General features: G+C 59.4%; 1 protein-coding gene across 1 annotated transcript in view; it reads right to left on the bottom strand.

Annotated features, from left to right (window-relative positions):
* The window catches only part of LOC128835706 (kinesin-like protein KIF21B), a 50503-nt gene that overhangs the window by 14117 nt on the left and 13847 nt on the right, over positions 1–22539 (bottom strand). The window contains exons 6-26 of the mRNA XM_054025293.1: positions 22178–22313; positions 21897–21960; positions 20467–20688; positions 19893–19998; positions 19119–19218; positions 18454–18645; positions 16042–16241; positions 15792–15899; positions 14421–14489; positions 13497–13759; positions 13065–13212; positions 12822–12934; positions 10138–10192; positions 8687–8852; positions 8165–8225; positions 7616–7673; positions 6713–6918; positions 6090–6164; positions 5221–5334; positions 3347–3377; positions 368–503 (exon numbers count right to left, since the gene is read on the bottom strand). Of these exons, the coding sequence (XP_053881268.1) occupies positions 368–503; positions 3347–3377; positions 5221–5334; positions 6090–6164; positions 6713–6918; positions 7616–7673; positions 8165–8225; positions 8687–8852; positions 10138–10192; positions 12822–12934; positions 13065–13212; positions 13497–13759; positions 14421–14489; positions 15792–15899; positions 16042–16241; positions 18454–18645; positions 19119–19218; positions 19893–19998; positions 20467–20688; positions 21897–21960; positions 22178–22313 (2623 nt within the window). The remainder of the gene's footprint in view (positions 1–367; positions 504–3346; positions 3378–5220; positions 5335–6089; positions 6165–6712; positions 6919–7615; positions 7674–8164; positions 8226–8686; positions 8853–10137; positions 10193–12821; positions 12935–13064; positions 13213–13496; positions 13760–14420; positions 14490–15791; positions 15900–16041; positions 16242–18453; positions 18646–19118; positions 19219–19892; positions 19999–20466; positions 20689–21896; positions 21961–22177; positions 22314–22539) is intronic.

Below are 22539 nucleotides of genomic sequence, written 5' to 3' on the forward strand. Positions count from 1 at the left end.
CCTGTGGCCCATCCAGCCTCTGGCACCTCCGCCAGACCTGCCAACGGGGGGAGGGTCTATTAGTGCCAGGTGCGAGGTGAACATCCAGCCACTAGGAACCGGGCAGAGGCCCCAACAACTCGCTTCAGGGATGTCACCACACAGCTGTTCAGCCTAATGACTCGTGCAGCATTGCTGCCCTCTGCTGGGGGGACCCAGAACTGCACCGGCCCGTTGTGGCTTTCAGGCAGGCGGGTGCCGTCTGAGCAAGAGGCTCCTGTCCTGCCCCCGCAGTTTGGGGTGGCTCAGCCCCTCCCCTGGGTAACAGGCTCACTCCCCAATGATCACACCCAGAGCTCAGCAGCCGGCCCGCCCCTGAGGCGCGCACCTTTGGATCCGGAGAAGAGCAGCTCATTGGTGGCGTCCACGCGGAGAACGGGCTTGGAGTGTCCTTCCGCCACGGAGATGCACTGCAGCGGGGCTGTGCGGGCGCTCCTGGCACCGCCCACGGGGTTAATGAGGCCCTTTCCGTGGGAGAGAGAGAGCAAGGGCGTCAGCAGGAGGGTGCTGGCTGGGTGACCCAGGACGAAGCCAGATCCCGCCCCACGGGGCTGCCAGGGCCTGCTAGTGGGACTCCGGAGCAAAGCAAACCACAGACAGAAGCTGCCGGGCAGCCTGCTCCCCAGACAGGCCCCCCGGGGGCAGGTCACACCCCGTTGGTGCTAAGGGCTCAGAGACTCGTGCAGACCCTGCCTTGGCTTGGGGCAGGGGCTTGGAAAGGAAACGGGCTTCACCCCCTGGCCATCTTGCTGCTGGCACAGATGAGCTACCCCCCTCCCGCCGTGAGAGCTGTGGGTGGCCCCTGTGCCCCTTCCAGGCAAGATCCCGAAGCCAACAGAGTCCAGGCTGCTGCATGGCACACGCTGCCCCATCCCCTGTGGAGTCAGAGACTAGCAGGGACAGGCTGGCTCCGGACCCAACCCCCAGAACCTCCAGGCTTGAACAAACTGGGGCCCTGCTCCAGCCGTGCTGTGTGGGGCATAAGGGCACCACCCTGTGGCCAGCGGGGGGGAAGCGCCCTCTCTCCATCTGACCCAATCCGGTTTTGCAACGAGCTTCACCCTGCTTTGGCAGATGGGGAAGGGATTTTTAACAGGTCACAATCGAATCAATGGCAGAGCTGGGAACGGAGCCCAGGAGTTCTCAATCCCCCGAGAACAGGGAGAGAACCCAGGAATCCTGGCTCCCTGGCCAGGAGACAATCCTGTCTCATAGACTCATAGACTTTAAGGTCAGAAGGGACCATTATGATCATCTGGTCTGACCCCCTGCATGCTGCAGGCCATAAAACCGTCCCTACCCCTTCCCTGGACTCTGCTGTTGAAGTCCCCAATCCTGTTTTTAGTGACTTCAATCGGCAGAGACCCTCCTGCTAGAGATCCCTGCCCCATGCTGCGGAGGAAGGCGAAAAACCTCCAGAGGCTCAGCCAATCTGCCCTGGAGGAAAATTCCTTCCCGACCCCAAATGTGGCGATCAGTAAGACCCCGAGCATATAGGCAAGAGTCTCCAGCCCGACCCCGTTAGCCATTATACTATTTACCCACCATTGCTTGGCTTTCCTTGACTACTATGTTTTACCATTAAACCATTCCATCCATAAACTTATCTAACTTTATCTTAAAACCAGACAGGTCCGTCGCCCCCACCGTTTCCCTCGGTAGGCCGTTCCAATATTTCACCCCTCTGACGGTCAGAAACCTTCGTCTAATTTCAAGTCTGAACTTCCCCACGGCCAGTTTGTATCCATTCGTTCTGGTATCCACGTTAGTACTAAGCTGGAATAATTCTTCTCCCTCCCTTGTATTAATCCCTCTAATATATTTAAAGATAGCAATCATATCCCCTCTCAGCCTTCGCTTTGTCAGACTAAACAACCCAAGCTCCTCTAGTCTCCTTTCGTACGACAGCTTTTCCATTCCTCTGATCATCCTAGTGGCCCTTCTCTTCTCAAACCAGTTCTAGGCTTTGCCCCAGCAACAGCCAATGGGGCTGTGAGCAGAGTTCAGAGGGAGGTTCTAGAGCGCTGAGCACATGAGAATCGACACCCCTGAGGAAAGAGCCCAGGTGGAAGAGCCCATCATGGAGAGGGTTGATAGCCCCAAAGCAGCTTCCCAGCCAGGATCTCTAAGCACCTCCCCTCCTCCCAGCAGGGTTGGATTACAGGTGGGGACACTGAGGCAAAGGGAGGGGAAAGGGCTTGCCCAGGGTCACACGGCACATTTGTGGCATGGTTGGAATGGATTTTTTGAGGGGCACTGAGCACCCACTACTCCAGCTGATGGTGCTCAGGGTGTCAGAGTCAGGCCCACGGTGTCTCAAATAGGCACCCAAAGGCCAGTGGGGAGATGCTCCTCTGCCAGCCTGGCCCTTTTGATGTGCAGGGAATGGGGGAAGGAGAGTTGTCCTGGCACAGACACTGCCTTGGGCTAGCGTAATTGGTTCTATGTGGCTCGTGTTGCAAACCCAGGCATGCTGGGGGCAGAGCCAGGGCCTTAGCACACCCCATTAGGGGAACTCTGGGTTGTGGCATAGCTGGCAAGCAGCCCTTTGGGAGGTTGCAGTGAGTTAGAGCAACCCCAAGGCTGCTCTAATATATCTGGGAGGCTGCACAGGCCTCAGCAGCAGCCACAGGATCCTCGGTGCCAAGAGGCTGCACCCCAGGTGTTTACTCTTTGCAGATGGGGAAACCGAGGCACAAGACAGGGATAACAATCCTGACCAGCCTCGCCATGGGTGCTGGGAGGCTGAAGCCACGTTTGTCAAGTGCTTGGAGATGTCTGAACTGAAGGTGCGAGAGAAGACACACACACACACACACACACACACACACACAAAAAGCATCATAGTCTGGACCCTCCAAGCATCCACCGGCTCCAACAGCTGGCCTGCCCTGCCTCTTGCAGCTAGGCCAGACACAGCGCGAGATATCATCACTACCCGCCCTGCCCTCGAGGCAGAATAGAGCATGCAGCTGCCCCCATTCAGTGAAAGCACCGTACGCTATCCGCTTAAACCCCCAGCACTGCATTTCAAGACGATGGCTCAGACCTTAAGGCACTGGAGACCAGAGGCAGAAAGGGACTTCCACAGCCGGACACGGCATGCCAGGGCCATGCGGGGAAGCAGAGAGAAGGAAAGAGGGACACACAGCGAGCAAGAGCAGCACCAGGACAGAGTCCCAATAGATTTAGCAAAGAAGCAAGGCCCAGAGTTTGGCCAGCACGGATTCAGCATGCAGGGCAGGGGGAGGGAAATGCGAGAAGCAGGAGAGTTCTAATCAATAGAAAGTTGTATGTACCTCAGCACCTCCGAGACAGAGGAATCGCTGTCGTCAGACCTAGGGACAGAAAATTAGCAGGATTACGGGAGAAAAAATCCCGGATGAGAGAGGCAGCAGCGGAGTCAGAGAGTGGAGTGTTGTTATTGCATCCAAGCTAGCGGGGTAGAGAGGGAGGAGCGGACACAGAAAACCAGAGAGGAAAGGGGCAGAGGAGCAGGAAGGGATACGTGGCTCAGACACAAGATCTTTCAGGCTGGACTGGAGTCATTCAGCCAGAAGGGACTGTTACAATCACCCAGTCTGACCAGTACAGTGCACGCCTGAGGCCTCGCCCGGGGATTCCTGCATCCAGTCTTCATTTAATCTTCCCATGGAACCCCCCGTCTCATCACTCCCACCAGCCATCCAACCTAGCCCCTCAGGTTCCGCACTCCTGGTTTTGGGGTACAGCTGGGGCGTTCTGACACGGTCCGGCTCTGCGCTATCGTGCGGTCTGATAGCAGGCGGGATGGGGACCAGGGGCTGGTCCTGAGCTGCAGGCAGCGCCATGGGCTCCCCCAGGTTAGAACATCGCCGCCAAACTGGGATTCTGCAGGGAGGCAGATGGGAGGTGGTTGCTACCATAGGGCTAGGTCCTCGGGAGCTGTAAATCAAAGCCGCTCTGCTGCCCCCACGGCAGCTAGGCCAATTTGCACCCGTGCAGGGGCTGGCCCGTGACGGTCAAAGGCAGTCCTAAGGTGGGCTCGTTCCTCCGTAGAAACCAAAGGCTGCCACTGGAGAGCACCCCCACCCCACCTCCGAAGGGTCACAGCCCCTGGCACCAGGAGCAATTGGAGCACCTACGGGCCCCTGGCAGAAAGCTCACCCCACCCACAGCAGCCATGTCACCTCCTGAGGGGGACTGGGACCTGTGAGCAGCCGGCATCTCCCCACAGAGCACAGTGGGAGAGGGAGCAGGGCCCAGAAGGGGCAGGTGCGATGGCACAGCCAGTGCCACACAGAATCGGGGTAGGGCTGACTGGGAAATGGCTTCCCCACCGCCTGGGGACCCCTGCCAAGCCCAGCGCCGACAAGCCCCATGCTTCGCTGGGGACGGGATGGCGGCTTAGTGTCCTCAGCTAGCAGCCCCCTGGACCCACCTCACCCGCTTTATAACTGCAGCCAAACCCACCCAGCAGCGTCCCTGCGGGTGAAATTCTCCTCTGCCAGCAGCCAGTGTGACAGCCGCCATCTTGGCCAACACACTGGGGCCTGAACCAGGGCCCTCCAGAGCTACCAGCAGGAGCTAAAGAGCCCGGGGCCGCTAGTGGGGCTTGTGACAGCCCCAGCCCCCCAGGGAATCCCCACGGGCCCAGCGGGGGACCGGGCACTGCCACGTGTGCACACACAACGCTAAAGGCCAGGGCACCGCTTCAGGCCTGTTCTGAGGGCTCTAGCAGTGCAATGTTACAACGAGCCTCCAGCTGGATCATCTACAGGGAGGGCATCTGCCACCCCAGGCTCTCAACAGCAGCTGCTTCTGCCTGAGCTAAAGGCCCAGGTTTGGCAGCTCAGGGGCAGCCCCGAGACAAGATCCAGCCAGTAGAGAGGGACCAAAGACCCCCCCTCCATATCAATGGGGTTATAGACAGGTCTGGCATAGGGCCCCTGCCCAGGGAGATGCTGCCCCATGTGAAGTTCTACTGCACCGGTATCGCAGCTCTCTGCCTTCGCCCTGGTCGCTTCACGAGCCCGGCAGGAGCCTGGGGCTGACTCCAGCTGGGACTGCCGGGCCCGAGGCAGAGCCGAGACGGTACCTGGGGACAGCCATGGGAGTCACCGTCTGCCATTCACTGCTCTTGGGGCTGGGCTCCCTGGAGCTTCACCCCCCTACCCGCTCCTTGCCCCGCGAGGCTCTTACTTGTCCAGCGCGGAGTCCTGGCTCTGGTTGCTGGTGAGGCGGGAGAAGACGTTGCGGTCATTGCGCGGCATGGTGGGAGGGGACGAGGGAGGCGTGAAGCCAACGTCCGAAGTCCTGAGCCGGGGTGTTCAGAAAGAGACCCATGATCACAAGCCTGGTCCGGGGATCTACCCCCTGCCCCGCACCTCCACTCAGCACAGGGAGGCCTGCAGTGCCAGCCCATGGTGAAGTGATTATTCCCCTCTATTCGGCACTGGTGAGTCACATCTGGAGTATTGCATCCAGTTTTGGGCCCCCCGCTACAGAAAGAATGTGGACATATTGGAGAGAGTCCAGCAGAGGGCAACAGAAATGATTAGGGAGCTGGGGTACATGACTTATGAGGAGAGGCTAAGGGAACTGGGCTTGTTTAGTCTGCAGAAGAGAAGAGTATGGGGGGATTTAATAGCAGCCTTCAACTACCTGAAGGGGGGTTCCAAAGAGCATGGAGCTTGGCAAATGAGGAGTAATGGTCTCAAGTTGCAGTGAGGGAGGTCTAGGTTGGATATTAGGAAAAACGATTTCACTAGGAGGGTGGTGAAGCACTGGAATGGGTTCCCTAGGGAGGTGGTGGAATCTCCTTCCTTAGGGGTTTTTAAGGTCCGGCTTGACAAAGCCCTGGCTGGGATGCTTTAGTTGGGGATTGGTGCTGCTTTGAGCAGGGCGTTGGACTAGACGACCTCCTGAGATCCTTTCCAACCCTGATATTCTATGATTCTATGGCACAGCTGGATCCAGCACCCAGCGTCGTGCCTGGGCAAAGCCGAGTGCACAGGCCGGTCCCCGATGAGGAGCTAGGCCCATGTGCTCTCCAGCCTCTCCCCACTCACCTGGCAGGCTGCCCCTGGTCATAGGATTTCCTCCGGGTCAGAGGCGAGGTGTCCGAGCCACGGGACTGCCTAGGGCTGGAACAGAGCAAGACCTGATCAGCAATCGCCCCTCCTTGGGGCCAGGGCCCTTCAGCACTGAACAGGCCTATCCCAGAGCAAGCGAGCCGAGAGCCCTGGGGCAGCGCAAAGATCCACCTCCCGAGCCAGGGGTCCAGCGCGCTGGATCAGGCCCCGGCAGGGCCCAAGGCCAGGCCAGCGGCCCCGGCTAAGGGTTTGCGCTGTGAGCACAGGTCCTGTTGGCTTCATCACCGAGACTGCTGCTGGAGAAGGCAGCTCCGTGCCTTCGATAAGAGGGCTGTGGAAACTGGACGCCCAACTCTGTCCGACAGCAGAACCCGGTTTGTGCCCGCCTTCCCCAGGCCCCGTCCCCCCGACGGGCAGTTTGTGGACACTGGCAATCCAAGATGGCAGAGCAAGCTGGCCCCACCACTGCATGCTGGGACAGGCTGGCTCGACCGAGAGGAGTCCAGACGCAAGGCTCCAAGGGCAGAATACGATGGCCCAGCCCACCTCTTCCCCCAAGGGCCTGTAAGCACGTGGGGACCATGCTTGCCAGGGCTTACAAGGTGCTGCCACGGGTGGGCAGGCTGATGGTGCGGGAGACCTTATCCTTGTAGTAGGAATCCCGGATGGAAAAGCCGATCCCGTCTTCCTTGATCTCCATGAGGGACACCAAGGAATTGGTGATGTTTTTGGTGGAGATGTCCAACGTGGGTCCCAGGCACTCGGCCGACACAGCCTTCATCTGGCCTGACAGCTTGGGTTCCCCCTATGGCGTGGCACAGGGAGGGGTGGGCTGAGAGGCGAGGAGTTCACTGCCCCGAGGGTAGCACGTGGAGCGAGTCTGAGACGCTGGCGTCCCTTGGCCATTCAGTTCCAAGAAGCCTCTGGGGCCAAGCACCCAGCAGTGGCAGATCTAGAGAAACCTTTCAGTTGGGCCCCGGTTGCCAGCATTAACGTTTCATGAGCTCATTAATGAGGGCAACAGGAAGTACCCCCTGTGCAAGGCTGAAACGTGTATGGCCCAGAGTGCCGGAGCAGCTCTCCCAGGAGGATTCGGCACACGGAGGGACTGGTCCAGTCAATTAGCCTCTGGGAAGGGCGCACAGCACCAGGGCGTCACATGGGTTTTATTTGCTCCCAGAGGAGGGCTAGACAGCACCAGGGCACCTTGCCTGGATTCAGGGAAGCCCAGTACAGCTCAATGATGTGGCATTTGGGGGTTTAAAGTGGGCTCTACGACTCAAGGAGCCATTTATAGGGCCAAAGTAACACGCCAGGCACGGCCGTCACCAGGAGACCAGACCCCGGGCTATTTCAGTTCCAGACCCAAGACATTCCGCCCATGGAGAAGACTCCCGCCAAGGGCCACCGCCCAGCCGTGAGCACAAAGGGAGAGGGGGTACAATGGACCAAAGACCCCACATCTGGATGTTAAATGGCCCTGTCTGTGGCTGTGAACTGACCTTGAACTTGAAGTCGTCCTGGCTGGCCGAGCCCTTCAGGGTGAAAGACTGGGAGAAGCTGTAGGAAACAAAGGGTTAAATGGCCGATCCCCTTTAAGGCTTAACTTAAAGTTAAGGAAGAAACCACTGCCCATCACCCCCACCCCATAACACCCTATCACCAGCCCGGCTACGGTTCCTCCTCCCATTCCCCGAGGTACAGCCCATCCCCAGGTCCCTTTCGGGGCCCTCTTCCCTCCCAGCTCCGTCTTGCCCCTGGCCCTCAAGAGGAACTATTACTGGGACAGTTCTGTACAGCCCCTGCACGCCTGGGTTTGAGCACGGCCAGTCATCGCGTGTGAGTAGCCTGTGCACCGTCGGGTCCCACGTAGGAGCTCCGAGGGGCTGGAGCATGCTTGGTGCAGACAGAACCTGGAGAATTTAGCTGCCAAGCTCTAACGGGTCTACCTTGCCAATGAGTGCCACAGAGATGTGCCCCCCTCCCTCCATAGATCCCGCCGCTCAGGGGCGCACGAGGCTGGGACACTGCACGCTCCCTGGTGCGCTTACCTCCCCTCCGAGGCCAGGCTGAACTCCCAGATCTCCTCGTCCGTGCTGGCGTAGCCGTTCTCTGCACAAGGAACGGCCGACAAGGGTGCGTCAATGCGACAGAGGGTGGGAGGGCACCGCACTGGGCTGGTCCGATCAGAGCCAGCCAGCAGGCGGTCGCCAATCAGCGTGTGGCCCTTTAGGTCCTTGGGACCACCCCCCAGACCTGCTATCATTAACTCTTTGCCACCAAAGCGCCATCAGTGCATCCTCACGGCTGGACAGGCTGTGACCATGTGGGCTGATACGTCTGGAAGAAGCGGGCCTATCACTCCTGCCCACAGGGTCAGAGCAATGCCAAGAGCCCTGGGGTGGGCTCCATCTGTCCCAATGGGCAGACGTGCCATCTGTAGGGGCAGGGAAACACCCCAAGCCTTCCCAGCTGCTGCCAGCCCCAGGCCCCACATCAGCGCTGCCGGCTGCTTTGACAGCCAATGCCCAGTACACACGGGGGTCCCCAGGAGGGAAAAGCCCAGCACCCACCTTGCTGCACGTTGTGGATGAGCGCCTGCAGCTCGGGGTGGGACTCCGCTTTCTCCCGCAGGGCATCCAGGATCACATGGTTCTGGGAGGAGCCGGTCACATCCGTTTGTCTCAGGCGCCCTTCCAGCAGGCGAATCTGGGCTTCTTTCTGAGCCACCTGCAGCCCCTGTTTGGCGGGAGCAGGAGGTTACCTTCCGTCCAGCACACAGGATGGGCCAGTGGGTGGAACGGGGAATCAGCTCCTGGCTTCAGTCCCTGTCCCTGGGCACAGATGCAGGTTCCACACCAGCCTCACTCAGCTGCTGCTTGTACCCCTGTGACAATGCGGTTCTGGCGGAACCCAACTGAGAGTGCCAACTCAGGACAAATTGCTCAAATAGGGCAGTTACAGCCCAAGGCTGGGGTTTTTCCACCTCTAAGGCAAACCAAACCAGCCAGACTAGGAGGACTTTGGTCTCACCCCACTGGCTAACCGCAAGTCTCACAAGCGGTCTCCTTAGACACTCCAGTTTCCCAGTATTACCACCAGTGCCACTCGTTATGGGGACAAATGGTTATGAAAAGCAATACCGCAGTAAAAGAAAAAAGGTTCTCCTGATCCCAAAGGGCCAAGCCCCAGACCCAGGTCAATATACAAATCAGATCTTACTCACAAATCACGCTGTTGCCAATCCTTTAGAATCTAAAGGTTTATTCATAAAAGGAAAAAGATAGAGAGGAGAGTTAGAATTGGTTAAATGGAATCAATTACATACAGTAATGGCAAAGTTCTTGGTTCAGGCTTGCAGCAGCAATAGAATAAACTGCAGGTTCAAATCAAGTCTCTGGAATACATCCCCCGCTGGGATGGGTCCTCAGTCCTTTGTTCAAAGCTTCAGCTTGTAGCAAAGTTCCTTCAGAGGTATGAAGCAGGATTGAAGACCAGATGGAGATGAGGCATCCGCCTTATATAGTCTTTTCCAGGTGTAAGAACACCTTTGTTCTTATTGTGGAAAATTACAGCAAAATGGAGTCTGGAGTCACATGGGCCAGTCCCTGCATACTTTGCTGAGTTACAAGGTGTATCTGCCTTCTCTCAATGGGTCCATTGTATAGCTGATGGTCCTTAATGGGCCATCAAGCAGGCTAGGCAGAGCTAACACCATTTTGTCTGGGATGTCACCCAGCAGCATAGCAGAAGTTTGAAATACAGACAGTATAGAGCCAATATTCATAACTTCAACTACAAAATTGATACACACATATAGACAGCATAATTATAACCAGTAAACCATAACCTTGTCTTAGACACCCCATTTGACCCCCCTTATACAAGATCTGGGTGCCACTACAGGACCTTGGTTGCAACAATGATCTATATGGTCCCAGAGGATATCAATAACGTCACAAACCCATTCCCCTCTCTGGGTCCAGCAGCACACAGGCCAGGCAGGCCTCTCAGTCTCCCTCACCCACGCACAAAGGATGCCCCAGGCGCAGCCAAACAGCCCTGGCTCCAAACCTGACCTGCAGCAATTGTGATCCCACGCTAACAGGGGGCCTCCTGGGATCCCATGTTCTGCGACCCACCCCACAGAGCTGCACCCCCACTTGAAGGCCCTTTGCCTGACCTTATCGATGGATGCCTTGAGGAAGTTGTCCAGCAGGAGGCGCGCCTCGGCCAAGGAGCAGGAGTTGATCACCACTTAGGTGTCGGTGGAGTCCAGCTCCTCCTATGGTGCAAGAGAGACCCCTAGGGAGGGGAATTAGAACGGCGCTGAGGGCGGTGAAGGGCAGAAAGCAGAGGGCCAGCAAAGACACCAGCACCACGGAACTGGGAGGGGTTCCTTGACTGGCTGATGCCGGCAGGGACACAGGTGCTCTGCGAGCAGGCGGCGGGGAAGACGACTTGCATGCCAATACTGTGCATGAGCACTCGCACTGGACGTGTGCCTGGAACCAGGCCCCTGATTGGGCCATCTATGGGGACTGAACCACACACCTGCGGATTTAAAGAAGAGGCGCTTCTACCGCCTGGACGGCAGGAGCTGCTCGCTAGCCAGGTGACCAGAGCAGACCAAGGGCAGGTTTACACTGGGAACTTATACCAGCATAGCTATGTCTCTCCAGGGTGTGAAAATCCTGCCCCGCCCATCCCGGAGAGTGTAGCTCTGCCGACCGAACTAAACAGCCACCTCCTTGGGAGGTGGATTACCTACTCCGATGGGGAGTATACACCTAAAGCCTTGCAGCTGTAGCAGATTAAGCGTAGACATATACTAAAAACCTGTTTACGACCTCCAGCTGCTAGGAGGGGAGCAGAGAGCTACACTGTGCTGAACCTGGGTCAGACCCCCCATGTCATTAACGGTGCGTCCACACAGCAAAGAAAAACCCACAGCAGCGAGCCTCTGGCCAAAGGATTCGGGCTTGCACTACGGGGCTAAAAGTAGCAGTGTAGACATTCCCGCTCATGGGCTCCAAGACCCTCCAGAGCCCAGGCTCCAGCCCTTGTGTGAATGTCTACACTCTTCGTTTTAGCCCCGTAGCCCTGCGAGCCAAGGCAATGGATCCAGGCTCTGAGACTTGTGCTGTGGGGTTTGCCTTGCAGCACAGACACCCGACAGGTGCCAGGGAGAAAGGCCTCATTATTAGGCTATTGTTTCTCTGTGGAAATATTTGATTAAACAAAAATTTCCTTTCTGGTCAAAATCCCACCCTCCCTTTACAAAAATCTGACATCAGAAAAGAGACTCAATGTTTGACAACAGCTTTCAGCACAAGTTCGCGGTTTCAGAAAAGGGAAACTCTTTCCCAAGACCCCCAATTTTTTTGCCTTAAACCATCAAAACTGATTTTCAAAAACCACAAAAATTCCAGTTTCTCGGGGGGGGTAGGAGGGGAGGGGAGGAGAAACTGATTTTTTCTTCCCCCTGGGAAATTTCAAAAGAAAAACTAAAAGGGTTTGAGATTTCCTACAAAAGCAAACAGCATCTTCAACCCTCTCCCATGGCTACACCTGGAGTTGGCTCTGAATACCGGGCTGCCCCCTGGGCTTGGCTTCGGTCTAGGCTACAGGAACGCCACTGTGGAACTGGGCTGGGTCGAGGCAGTTTCTCACAGGAGGTTGTGTTGCCGTATACGCAGGGAATGGAGAAAGCCCATGTTCTAAGCATGTTTGGAGCCTGGCGGCAACCCAGGCTGGAGCCTGGTGCTGACATGGGTTTTTCTGTGCACACAGACAGGATTGAGCGTGGCTAGACCATGCCTTGCCCGCAGTACTGGATACATCATGGGTACATTTGTCCCATGGTACGGACAGGGCTTCCACTGACTCCAGCATGTGCAGAACTCCCATCAGGGCTGTTGGGCCTAGCAGCTGGTGGTGGACATCATGCTCTCCGCAGCCGTCCCTTCCACAAATAAACCATCCAGCACCGATGGAGACCCTGACGGACCAACATATAAGGGGCTTCCTAAATCCTGGCCCCGACCTTGCAGACCGTGCAGCGGAAGAGGGCTGATTCTTGGCCTCTGCTGGTCCAAGCCAAGCCACAGCCATGTCCGTTAGCCTGGCGCCCACGGGCCTACGGCTGCCTATCGCACCAGCCCCGTGAGTGCTCAGGCACCTGCTGAACTGGGCCTTATACAGCCGTCATCAGCAAACAAGCAGAGAAAGCAGCCAGACTGCAACAGCTGCTCTGTGACGTTTCTGTAGGGAGGGGGCGAGCTCTGGGGGCTAAGAGCAGGGAGCCAGCTTGGCCCTGACTCCCCGCGTGACCCACGACACAACGTTTCAGCCCAGAAGTTGGAGCTTAGAAAGCAAGAGGACCCTGCAAACCTGCCTCCTGCAACCCTTATGCTTAAACTGTCTAGAGGAAGAGTCCAGCCAGCCAGCCTCCTGCTCACGCCCAGTCCCCACCCCAACTATCAACCAGCCCCCAGAGCACCCCCTTTCCCTTACAGCACACAATGCCCTGGGGTGATCTCCCCTGCTCCCACTCCCGTGAGACCAACTCCCCATATACAGACCCCCTGCACCTCACCCCCGCCCGCAGGCCCCCTCCCCCGGCACCTTGGTCTCCTCCAGCTGCATGATGGTGGCCTGGCAGTCGGCGATGCTGTCGGTGATGTAGTCAATGTTGGCGGTCAGCACCTGATCTTCTCGTTCAGCTCCTGCAGGCCCTTCTGCTCCTCCGGGCTCTCCGCCTGCAGCTTTCCCCTCTTCCCCTGCAGCGCCTCCTGCAGCAGCGCCAGCTCCTCGCGTTTCTGGGGGGCGGGTGGGAAGGAAACGCCTCAGCCGGCGCTGTCCAGGTGCCAGCAGCCTCCCAGCACTCCTGGCCCTCGGTCATGCTCAGGCCACCCAATCCCCACCAGGGCACTGCCCCCCACACCTCACCTTGATCAGCCGCTCCATGTCCGCCTCCAGGTTGACGATGGTCATCCTCTGCATGACAACGTCAAAGATGCGCCACTCCAGCGACTGCCACTTGAGCCGGGCCGCCTTGCTGAAGGTCTGGCTCATCCCCTTCTTTGGGAACTTCTTCCTGCAGTGGGATGGGACACGGTCAGGGGGCTTCCACCAGGCGGGCGCTCGGCCATCACGCCCGCTAGTGCTCAGGACAGAGGGGCATTTACACATCAGGTCTCCAGCCAATGTGGAGAGTCTCACGTGTCAAACCACATGGCAGAGTCGCCCACGATGATAGAGCGATCGTTTCCCGTGTTCCCACAGAACTCCGCTCCCATCTAACACCCAGGAGCCCGGGGCCCGAGGGCCAAGCAGGGAACAAGGCCGCGGGGGACACAGATTCGGAAGCACTGGTCTGACCTGACGGGCCAAGCCCCATTCACGGAGGGCGAAGGGTCTCCCAGGAAGTGGTCGATTTTCCGGTTCCACTGGCGCACGATGCTGGAGACCGAGCGAGAGCCGGACTCCAATTCCGAGGAGGTGGTGCTGGCGGACACCTCCGCACCCGAGTCCAGCATGGCTGGCTTCTGACTCAGCCTCCCAGAGACCCCGTTCGACATGGGCTTGGCCAGGCGGCGCAGAGCAGAGACCTGGGTGAGAGCAGTGCCTGAGGGCTGGGCCTCCTGGGAACACCCGCAGGGGGCATCGACCCCAGCCGCAGAGCGACTCCAATGCTTCTCAGGTGGCAAAGTGAGCCCGGGAGCAGCTGAGCACCTTTCAAGAGAGCTGAGCCTATCTGGGCTGGGTGAAGGTCCGGTACCCGTGGATAGCAGTTTCCCAGAATGCATCAGGAGGGGCTGGGATCGAAGCACCGCACCATCCCGCGAGCTGTACGGGTGCTGGGGCAGGAGGCAGCCTGGACGAGTCACGTGACCAACTCAGCTGCCAGGACCCAGCTCCAGGAAGGAGGGAGGAGACACAGCCTGTTGTGCACGGTCGCACATGGCATGCAGAGAATTCCTCCTTCCTGACCCCAGAAGATCAGCTGCCCCCGGAGGCAGGCGTTTCTTCCCTCGCAATCACTGTCATCTCCTGCCTGGTTACTCCTGGCCATAAAACCACCAGGCTCTGTGGGAAATCCACCCCCCCCAGGGCCAGCGCCTTGGGAACAACCCAGGATTGGCGGAGCACGACCCACTGGGACAGCGGAGGGGACTATTCCGTCTGGAGAGGCCCCAGGGCCCTGCCCACGGCCCGATCCAGGAGCCAGGCCTTAGCGCCCACCCAGTCACGGCCCCGTGAGCGGCTCTCCAGACCCCCGCAGGTGCAGGGGCTGGCACTCACCTCCTGGGTTTTCCTTCGCAGCACGATTTCCTGCTGCCGCTTCTGAGACTCCAGCGCCCGGATCTGAAACTGCGCGGGAGAGAAGCCGAGCCTCAGTCGAGTCCTGAGCGGGCGTGAGCCGCTAAAGAGGAACCCAGGGTCTGGGGTAGAACCCATGGCAGCAATGGGGGAAGGGGAGGGGACCCAGGGCTCCCCCACCCCCTTGCCTGGGGCCAGCACATGGGATGTTCAAAATCTGGCCCATGGCCTGCCCTGAGATCTCACCAGCAGCGGTATAAAACCTGGAGCAACTGGGGCTAATCGGGATTTATTCTGCTGTAACCGATGATGGCAGCACTGTGGCATTTGTACCTGCCCTGAGCAGCAACCAGAGATGCAAGAGGAAGCAATCACCTCCTCTGACCTGGGGAAGGCGGAACCTGCCACCCCACCAGGTGCTGATCTCAAGGGATGGACAGACAGATGGACATGTGGTTGGGAGAGGGGGACGTGCTGCGCCTTCAGCAGGGGGAGGAGTCCCCAGACAGTCGGTGGGGTGGCTGGTTTCCGCACAGGGTGCCCAGCACACAGCTCCCCAACCAGGCAGGGTTTTGCGCTGTTCTATGCTGCCGGCCCCATTCCTGGCTTCACAGGACCTGCAGGCCTTGGCCGGCCAGTGGCCCAACACGGGCTCTGAGAGGAGCGGGCCTGGGGGCCAAGCCGGGCACTGATCCCAGCGGCCGGGCACCCGGAAGAGCTCTAACACACTGTCAAGCAGAGGTAGGGCAGGACTGAACGTGGAATGTTCTTGATGCAGGTGACGGCTGGATTCACATCGCAGCAGCAGCAGTGTAAATCTGGAGCGACTCCGCTAATGTCAATGCAGTTACTCCAGATTTACAATGAGTGTAATAGAGAGTGGAATCCGGTCCTCTGTTGGTGCAGTGCTTGTTCCAGATTTCCCATCGCCTTGCTCAGCCATCCCTGCGGCTCAGCCCCAGCTTTGCAGGGCTCCCCTGCTGCCCCATATCCTGAATGGCCCCACTCCCTGTCTCAGCCCTGCCCCGTCACAGGGGCTCCCCTGCCCCTGCCCCACCCTGCGTCAGGGACTCTGGGTGCAGGCTGGCTCACCCAGGTAACTGCTCACCTGTGCACAGGGGAGGGGACCTGACACATCATGCATCAGCGAGGGCTCTCCAGCACCCTCCCCATCTGGTCCCAAGGAGCCTGGCTTGGGGCATCTCCCCAGGAAAGGCCCAGACCCATTGGAGAACCCGCACTCCCCGCTGCACCCTGGCCAGCTGGTGTGGGAGCTCAGAGCTGAGTGAGGGGCACAGGCCCCAGCCAGAGCTGCCCTATCTGCAGAGCCCTGGCAAGGAGCTGGGTTCTCACCTCCTGCCTGCGCTGCTCCTTCTTCAGCTGGGCGATCTCCCGATTCCGCTTGGTCTCCACCAGCCGCCTCCGCTGCTGCTCCTCCCGCATCTGCTTCATCAGTGCCACCTGCGGGCCCCCCGACAGCCACACCCAGCATAAGGAGTGTGCACAAGGGGCTGTGCCCATCCACCGTCCCTCCCCAGTTTGAAGAGCTAGCACAAGCAGGCCATGCCCCTCCAGCCCCCTCCTCCTCTGCCCAGCCAGGTACCTTCGCCTTCTTCATCTCTGCCACCTCAGCCTGCAGCTTCTTGAGCTCCCGCTCATAGCGCGACTGGTTCTTGAGCAGGCGACCGTGTTCCTTCTGGGCTGCCTGCAGCTTCTGCAGTTCCCGATTCATCTCCTTCAGCCGCTTCTCGTAGTCCGCCTTGATCTTGTTGGCCTTCTCCTCCGTGTAGCATTCCATGGTGCCTGAAGGGGGTGGCGCAGAGACGCTCAGAGTGCCAGGCTAGGCCGAGCCCATCACGCTCCATCCCACCCAGCTGCCCCCTGGACCCACCAGGCCCCCAGGGAAAGCACCCTCAGTGGGGGGCACTTTAGATTAACTCTTGGCCTCCAGGGACAAGCCTGCCTGGTCCAGCAGCTCAGGAGATGTTCAATGGCCGAGTAGCCCAGACCAGTCATTGCCTGCAAGCCAGAACCATGGGCCTATTTTAGACCAATAACCCCGGCAGCAGAGCAGTGCCAGGCATGTGCCAGGGACCGCACCGCTCCAGGGACTGGGTGCACACTGTTCTCCTCCAGGCAGCCATTGCTGTTCAGCCCAGAGGGGGATGCTGCTGAGATGAGTTTGGTGGGACTCAGCTGGGGGCAGGTGTCTCAATCACTAAAGTCTCAGTTATAGCATCAGCTGCCCCACTCGGGGAAGATGCCCAGGACTGAAAAGCCCTGGAGATGGAGCTCTCTGCATGGGCAGGCTACGCTGCTGCTCCTGCATTGGAGAGCCACAGTTTCCTCGCTGGGAGGAAGTCGGGAGCAGCTGGGAGCTTGGCCGCAGATGCCAGGCGGCTTTGCCTCTTTGCCTGGCCCTGTCTCCCTGACACGTGTCAGAGCTTGGAGCTCCTCCGAGGGAAGGGACTTTCCCTGGGCCCTACACCCACTGTCTCCCCACAGCCAGCGGGCTGCACAGCTGGGAGGTCACGGGGTCACCAGGCCCAGCCCTGATCAAGAGGCGGGACAAGTGGCACACAGCAGAGGAGAAGGATCGATCCCAGGAGCTGGGAAGCCAGACACGGAGCAGCCAGCGGGAATCTCTGGGGACCGCAAGAGAGGCATGGAATGCAGGTGTTAGTGGGGGAATGGTCCCGCTACTGTGGTAAACTTTCCTGGCTTCTGCACTACCCCGGTGAAGTGGGCTAGCGAAAGGATCCGAGTCCTCGCTCCCACTTCCTTTACCCAGAGGCCTCCCTGCCCTTGAGGGCTCCCCTTCCACTCTCCTGTCTGGCAGAGTCCTCGTAAACCCCGACAAGGCTGGGCCCAGGATTCCTGGGGGGCTCGACCCCCAACCCTGCTGTGGTCACCCAGGACAGGGGCTAGGGTGTCCCCACTCCAGAGTACTCTCTCTGCACTGGGCACCTCCCTGACCCACTGATCATTTCATAAAATTTAAAGCAAATACAAGTTGTTTAATTAACAATTAACTTTATAAAAGAATAAGGAAAAATGGGAAAGGTTAAAGGAAAACACATCACCCTGCTCTGTGGCAGGGAACATCACAAACAGTGTCTCTGGAACGTCAGGGCAGGTCACCGTCTGTTCCTTGTAGGTCCCAGGCTCCTTCTCAGGCCCTGGCTGTGCTGCAGAGACGCTGCAGGTCGGACACTTGCTCTGGCGGTGGCCACACGCTCTCAGGCTCTAGGTGGCAGGACCCTTTTTCCCAGCGTCGCCCCCGCCCGGTCGGGGTTATGATCCCCCCTCCGAGTCTGGCCTGCAAGGCCTCTTGGCTGAGGCATCTCCCTGTGCTGGGCCCACTGCCCAGGGTCCCCCTCACTCTCCCCAGCTGCTCACCGCACCCAGCTCCGGACGGCTCCAGCCCCGGCTCCAGCTCCAGCTCCACTCGGCCTCAGCCCGGCTGCTGCTGCTGCTCTGCCTTCAGCTCCCTGGGCTGCTTCTCTGGCCCCTCTGGCTCCGGTTGCTGCAGCTCTGCCCCCAGGGCAGCTCTGCTCTCTCTGGGCTGTGCTCTGGCTTTGGGGCTGCAGCTCTGCTCCCAGCAGCTCAGCTCGGGCCCCTGCTCTCTCCTTAGCTCGGCCCCACCCTGTCCGACCCAGGCAATTCCAGCTCACCCGGAGGAGGGGACCCCCCCCTGGCCTCCTGACTCCCTGATTAGCTGCCCGCCCTGTCAATCAGACTGATCTGGAGCATTGGCCTCTCCCCATTGTCCCTGGGGACTGTCAGTCTCAGGCTCCTGATTTGCCATCGACCCCTCCCCTTTTAGTGCTGGGAGCAGCCAACCAAAACCCCCCACTGAATGTTAGTAAGGGGGCAACAGTCCCTTACACAGGGACAGGGCCCAGTTTGGGCCTCACTGGGCGCCGGGAGAACCCCAGGGTTTCTCCTGCCAGCGCTGGCTCAGAGGACCCGTGCGGTGGGATGAGCCGGGGGGTGGAGGGGGCACTGCCCGTACTGAGGTTCTGCAGCACCCGGTCCCTCTCCAGCTGGGTGTCGCGGATCTTGTTCTGCAGCAGGATTAGCTTCTCCTCGGACTGGTGCTTGAGGGTCTGCAGGCGCCGCTGGCTGTTCTCCAGCTCCTCAATCAGCTTCTGCTCGATCTCGATCTCGCAGGTCAGGTCGGCCAGATCAGCCTGGAAATTCACCACTAGAGGTGGGGGGAGAGTCAGTCAGCCAGGCAGCCCCGGGGAGGTCAGGAGGAGAGAGCCTGGCAGCCCTGGGCCGGCCTGGAGAGGGGAGGGGCAGTGCCTGGCTCACGGGTCCCCTATGGACTCTGGCATTGCAGAGGAAAGGAGGCAGATGAGGCAGGACTCAGAGGGGATGGCATCTCGCTCCTGCGGTCTTAGCCTTGCCTGGGTACCCGAAGGCGAATGCGGGGGGCTGAGGAGGAAGGGACAGAGCTTGGCAGCCAGGCCTGTGCCACTGAGCACCAGCTGAGCCGGGGCACCTTAGCACCCTGACTGGCACCTCGTGCGCCTCCAGCCAAGACCTGCCCAGCTCACCCTACAGGCCCACTGCAGCCGCCTACCGCCTCCCCAAAAGGGGCACAGCCCTGAGTCACTGCAGATATCCCCGGCCCCAGCCTAAGCACAGAACTGGGCGCCGTGCCCTCCGAGTTACCCTTCTCCTCCGCATTGGAGTCCGAGTCCACCAGGCTCTCCTCGCTGCCCGAATCCTCGTCCTCATCCTCACAGCCACTCTCCTCCCGCTCCTCCTCCTCCTGGGAAACAAGCGCAGGGTTAGGGCAGAGATCAGGAGCCTTCGGCCCCTCTCTTATCGTCGCAGGGGCTCAGGCCTCTCCCCATCCGCCACCCCCAGATGTGGGTGAATTAAAGCGATTGCCTCGGAAACCAGTGCCAGGCAGAGGCAGGAGAGAGGACGTTTGACCCGGGGCCAGGGGCAGGGCTGATCCCTGTGTGCAAAGGGAGTGGGCCATGTCTGGGGAGCTCCCCCGACCCTCCCCGCTGAGATGGCAGCTGAAAATGAAGGACCTGATGAGAACCTCCGGGACGGCTGGGGCAGAGGGGACACGGTTCACGGGACAAAGCCCAGCTGCATGGAAAGGCCTGTGGCTAGTTGTCCTGCCCCACCTGTTGCCAGGGTGTCAGATGGCACAGGGCACTGCCAGGGGGCAGAGGGGACTGTCTTACCCGCCATCCTCGGCCATGCCCTGCCCCCACTCTCCACACCTAGGCAGGGCCAAACAGCAGCAGACTGGCTGCCCTACGGGGGGGTGGTCATGGACCCTGCCCCTGCCCCCCGGATCCCCTGCGACTCCCACAGACAGGCTGGGCTTTGCCCCACCTCCCTGGGTGCGGCAGGACACAGCTGCCCCAACCACGGGCGAGGAACAGAGAAGGCCACTGGCATTCTGGCTAGCAATCGGGCTCCCACCACCCACTCCACGGGGGAAGCCTCTCGCACCTCCTCATTCTCGTCCGTCTCCTCCCCGTTCTCCTGCTGCAGCTTTGGCCTCTTCTTAAAGGCCTCCTTCTCCGGGCTGCCAGGAAGAGACGGGATGAACCACGGTGACTGGGGAGCCCTGGCACACGGTCCCCTTAGACCATACATCCCCAACACCCTCCATCTCAGAGCCCTTCAGGAACCCAGCTTCACTGCCCTCCAGAGAGACGGGCCAGGCAGTGTTACCAGATGGGGAGACTGAGGCACAAGGAGGGGAAGGGACTCACCCAAGGTCATGTGGCACGTCAGAGGCAGAGCTGAGAAAAGAACCCAGGAGTCCTGATTCTCTGCTGTATGGCTTTGGCTTCCCAGGGATGGGGCAGGACAATGTCTGGACCAGCAGGGCTGATGGGGGCTGGAGGGTGCCAGGGCTGGAAGCCAAGGGAGAAGTGGGCATCCCAATAACTATGGTCCTGCCATAATAATGAAGAGCCAGGGATGGGAGCACCCAGAACAGCCCCTTCCCTCCCCCCCACTCTGTTCCCAGCAAGGAGTTGGCCATCACCTCTTCCTCCGCTGCTTGGTCTCCTTCTTCAGCTGCTCCAGGTCCTGCTTGGCCCGCTGGAGGACTTCGGTGGCCTCTGCCTCCATGGAGACCACGGGGCTGCTGAGTGCCCCCAGGCCTGGGCCTGGAGACGAGCCCAGGGAGTACGGGGGCCTGGAGGAGACCCGCGACAGACTCCGGCGGAGCGACTCGTTCATGGCTTCGCTCTCCAAGAGCTTTGTCCTGGGGATCGGAGGGGCTTTTGGTTACGGAGATCTGCTGCCCTGGGCAGATGTCCAAAAACCCCAGGGGAAAAGACACCCCCTCCCCCCAACCTCTAAGGAGGGGTGACCGGGAGAGTGTGTGTCTGGAACCTAAACTGCCCTCGCTCAGCTCGGACAAAGGGGCTCAGGGCTCTGCTCCCGGGGAGGGGTGCTGCAGAAGGACATCGCAGGGAAGGAAAGCTGGCATGGCCACCACTAACCATCTGCATGCCTCTTGTGGGAGCAAAGAGTCACAGCAGATGCCACTTCATGGATTTAGTGCCTTCACTTAGATGGCAATGCAGCCCAGGCCACGTCACAAAGGCCCCAGGGCTTCCCACCAGGTCTGAACGCTAACGGGAGAGAAGCAACCCTATGGCCGACAGCCAGTTCTCAACAGCCACGGTGATACGCTGACATGGCAGCCTAAGGGTTAATCTTCAGCAGCGGCTGCGCTGGACACGATGGGGCACCTCTGTTTTCTAGCATTACAGACGGGGTCTGGATCCTCAGCGGGAGGGGCGTAAATCGGCATTGCTCCAGGGACCCCAGTGGGACAACGCTGATTTTACACCAGCTGAGAATCTGGCCCAGAACGAGCGAGGGGATTCCTGTCTCCAGGGTTGTCAGTTTCTCCAGCACGAAATCCACATATGAGCAGCACTAGCTATCAGACTGCATTTCAATGTACCCCTGGGAGGCATTTAAGTCTGGATCAGCCAAGGCTCCAGAGAAAGCTTGGGAGCACAAGGGCCGGACAGGACGCCCTACAGGATGGAGACATTTCCATCTCGAATGTGGGGCTTTTATTTATATTTCAGCAGCACCGAGAGAGACGGGATCAAGGCCCTGTTGTGCCAGGTGCTGCACACACCCGTGAGACGGGCGCTGCCCCAAAGCACCGACAATCTAAATGGTCGCATCAGACCAAAGGCAAGAGAGAGGGGAAGTGACTTGCCCGAGGTCATTGGCAGAGCTGCGATGCCAGCCTACTATTTGAACCCAGTGCCCGCGGCACCAGTCACCCAGCCGGGAGCGGCAGAGCCAGAGAGGGAATCTGGGCCTCCAGAGCCCCAGGTCAGCAGCCCCCCCGCTAGCCCGCACTGCCTCTTTGCAGGTCCTCTCAAGCTGCACGCGATATGTGGACCCCCCAGACGGGCGGAAGGAGAGAACGTGACCCACGCCCACCTGAGCTGCTCGATCTCCCGGATGTAGTTCTGGATCAGGGAGCCGATGGCCTCGTTGCCGTCACCTGGAGGGACAGAATTAGGATCACAGACAAGATCAGAAACACCTAGCAGCTGGGCTGCCACTCAGCTGCCCTTGGACCTGAGCTCTGGGGTGGCTGTAATTTTCGTGGGACCGATCCGCATGCCCCACCTCGCATACATGTTCTCTGGAGGTGCCCATCCTCACCTGCCTTGGCCAGTATCAAATTGGCCTCCTGGCTCTCAGGTGGGTGACCTGGCTGTTGATGGCATCAATGGCCTCCTGCATGGCCTTCACCCTCATGCGCAAGGTGGCGTTCTCCTTCTGGAGCATGGAGTTCTCCTGGAACAAGTCACTGTAGCCCTCGGCGCCGTCCTCCCCGATCACACGCTTGCCCTGCGGGGAGAGGAGAAAGGGAGATGCAGAGAGGGCAAAGCCACAGCGTCGGTCAGCCCTGGCCAAACCCAGCCGGCCACGTGCTCAATGGCGCCGCACTGAGGAAGATGGGTAGGGTAACCCTACGTCCCGTTTCGGCTGGGACAAGTCCCTTTTTTAAGCCATGTCCCGGGCGTCCCGACTTTTTTTTTGCAAAAGTGGGCATTTGTCTCCAAGGGCAAACGGG

This window comes from Malaclemys terrapin, chromosome 4 (assembly GCF_027887155.1).
Source record: "Malaclemys terrapin pileata isolate rMalTer1 chromosome 4, rMalTer1.hap1, whole genome shotgun sequence".
NCBI lineage: Eukaryota > Metazoa > Chordata > Testudines > Emydidae > Malaclemys > Malaclemys terrapin.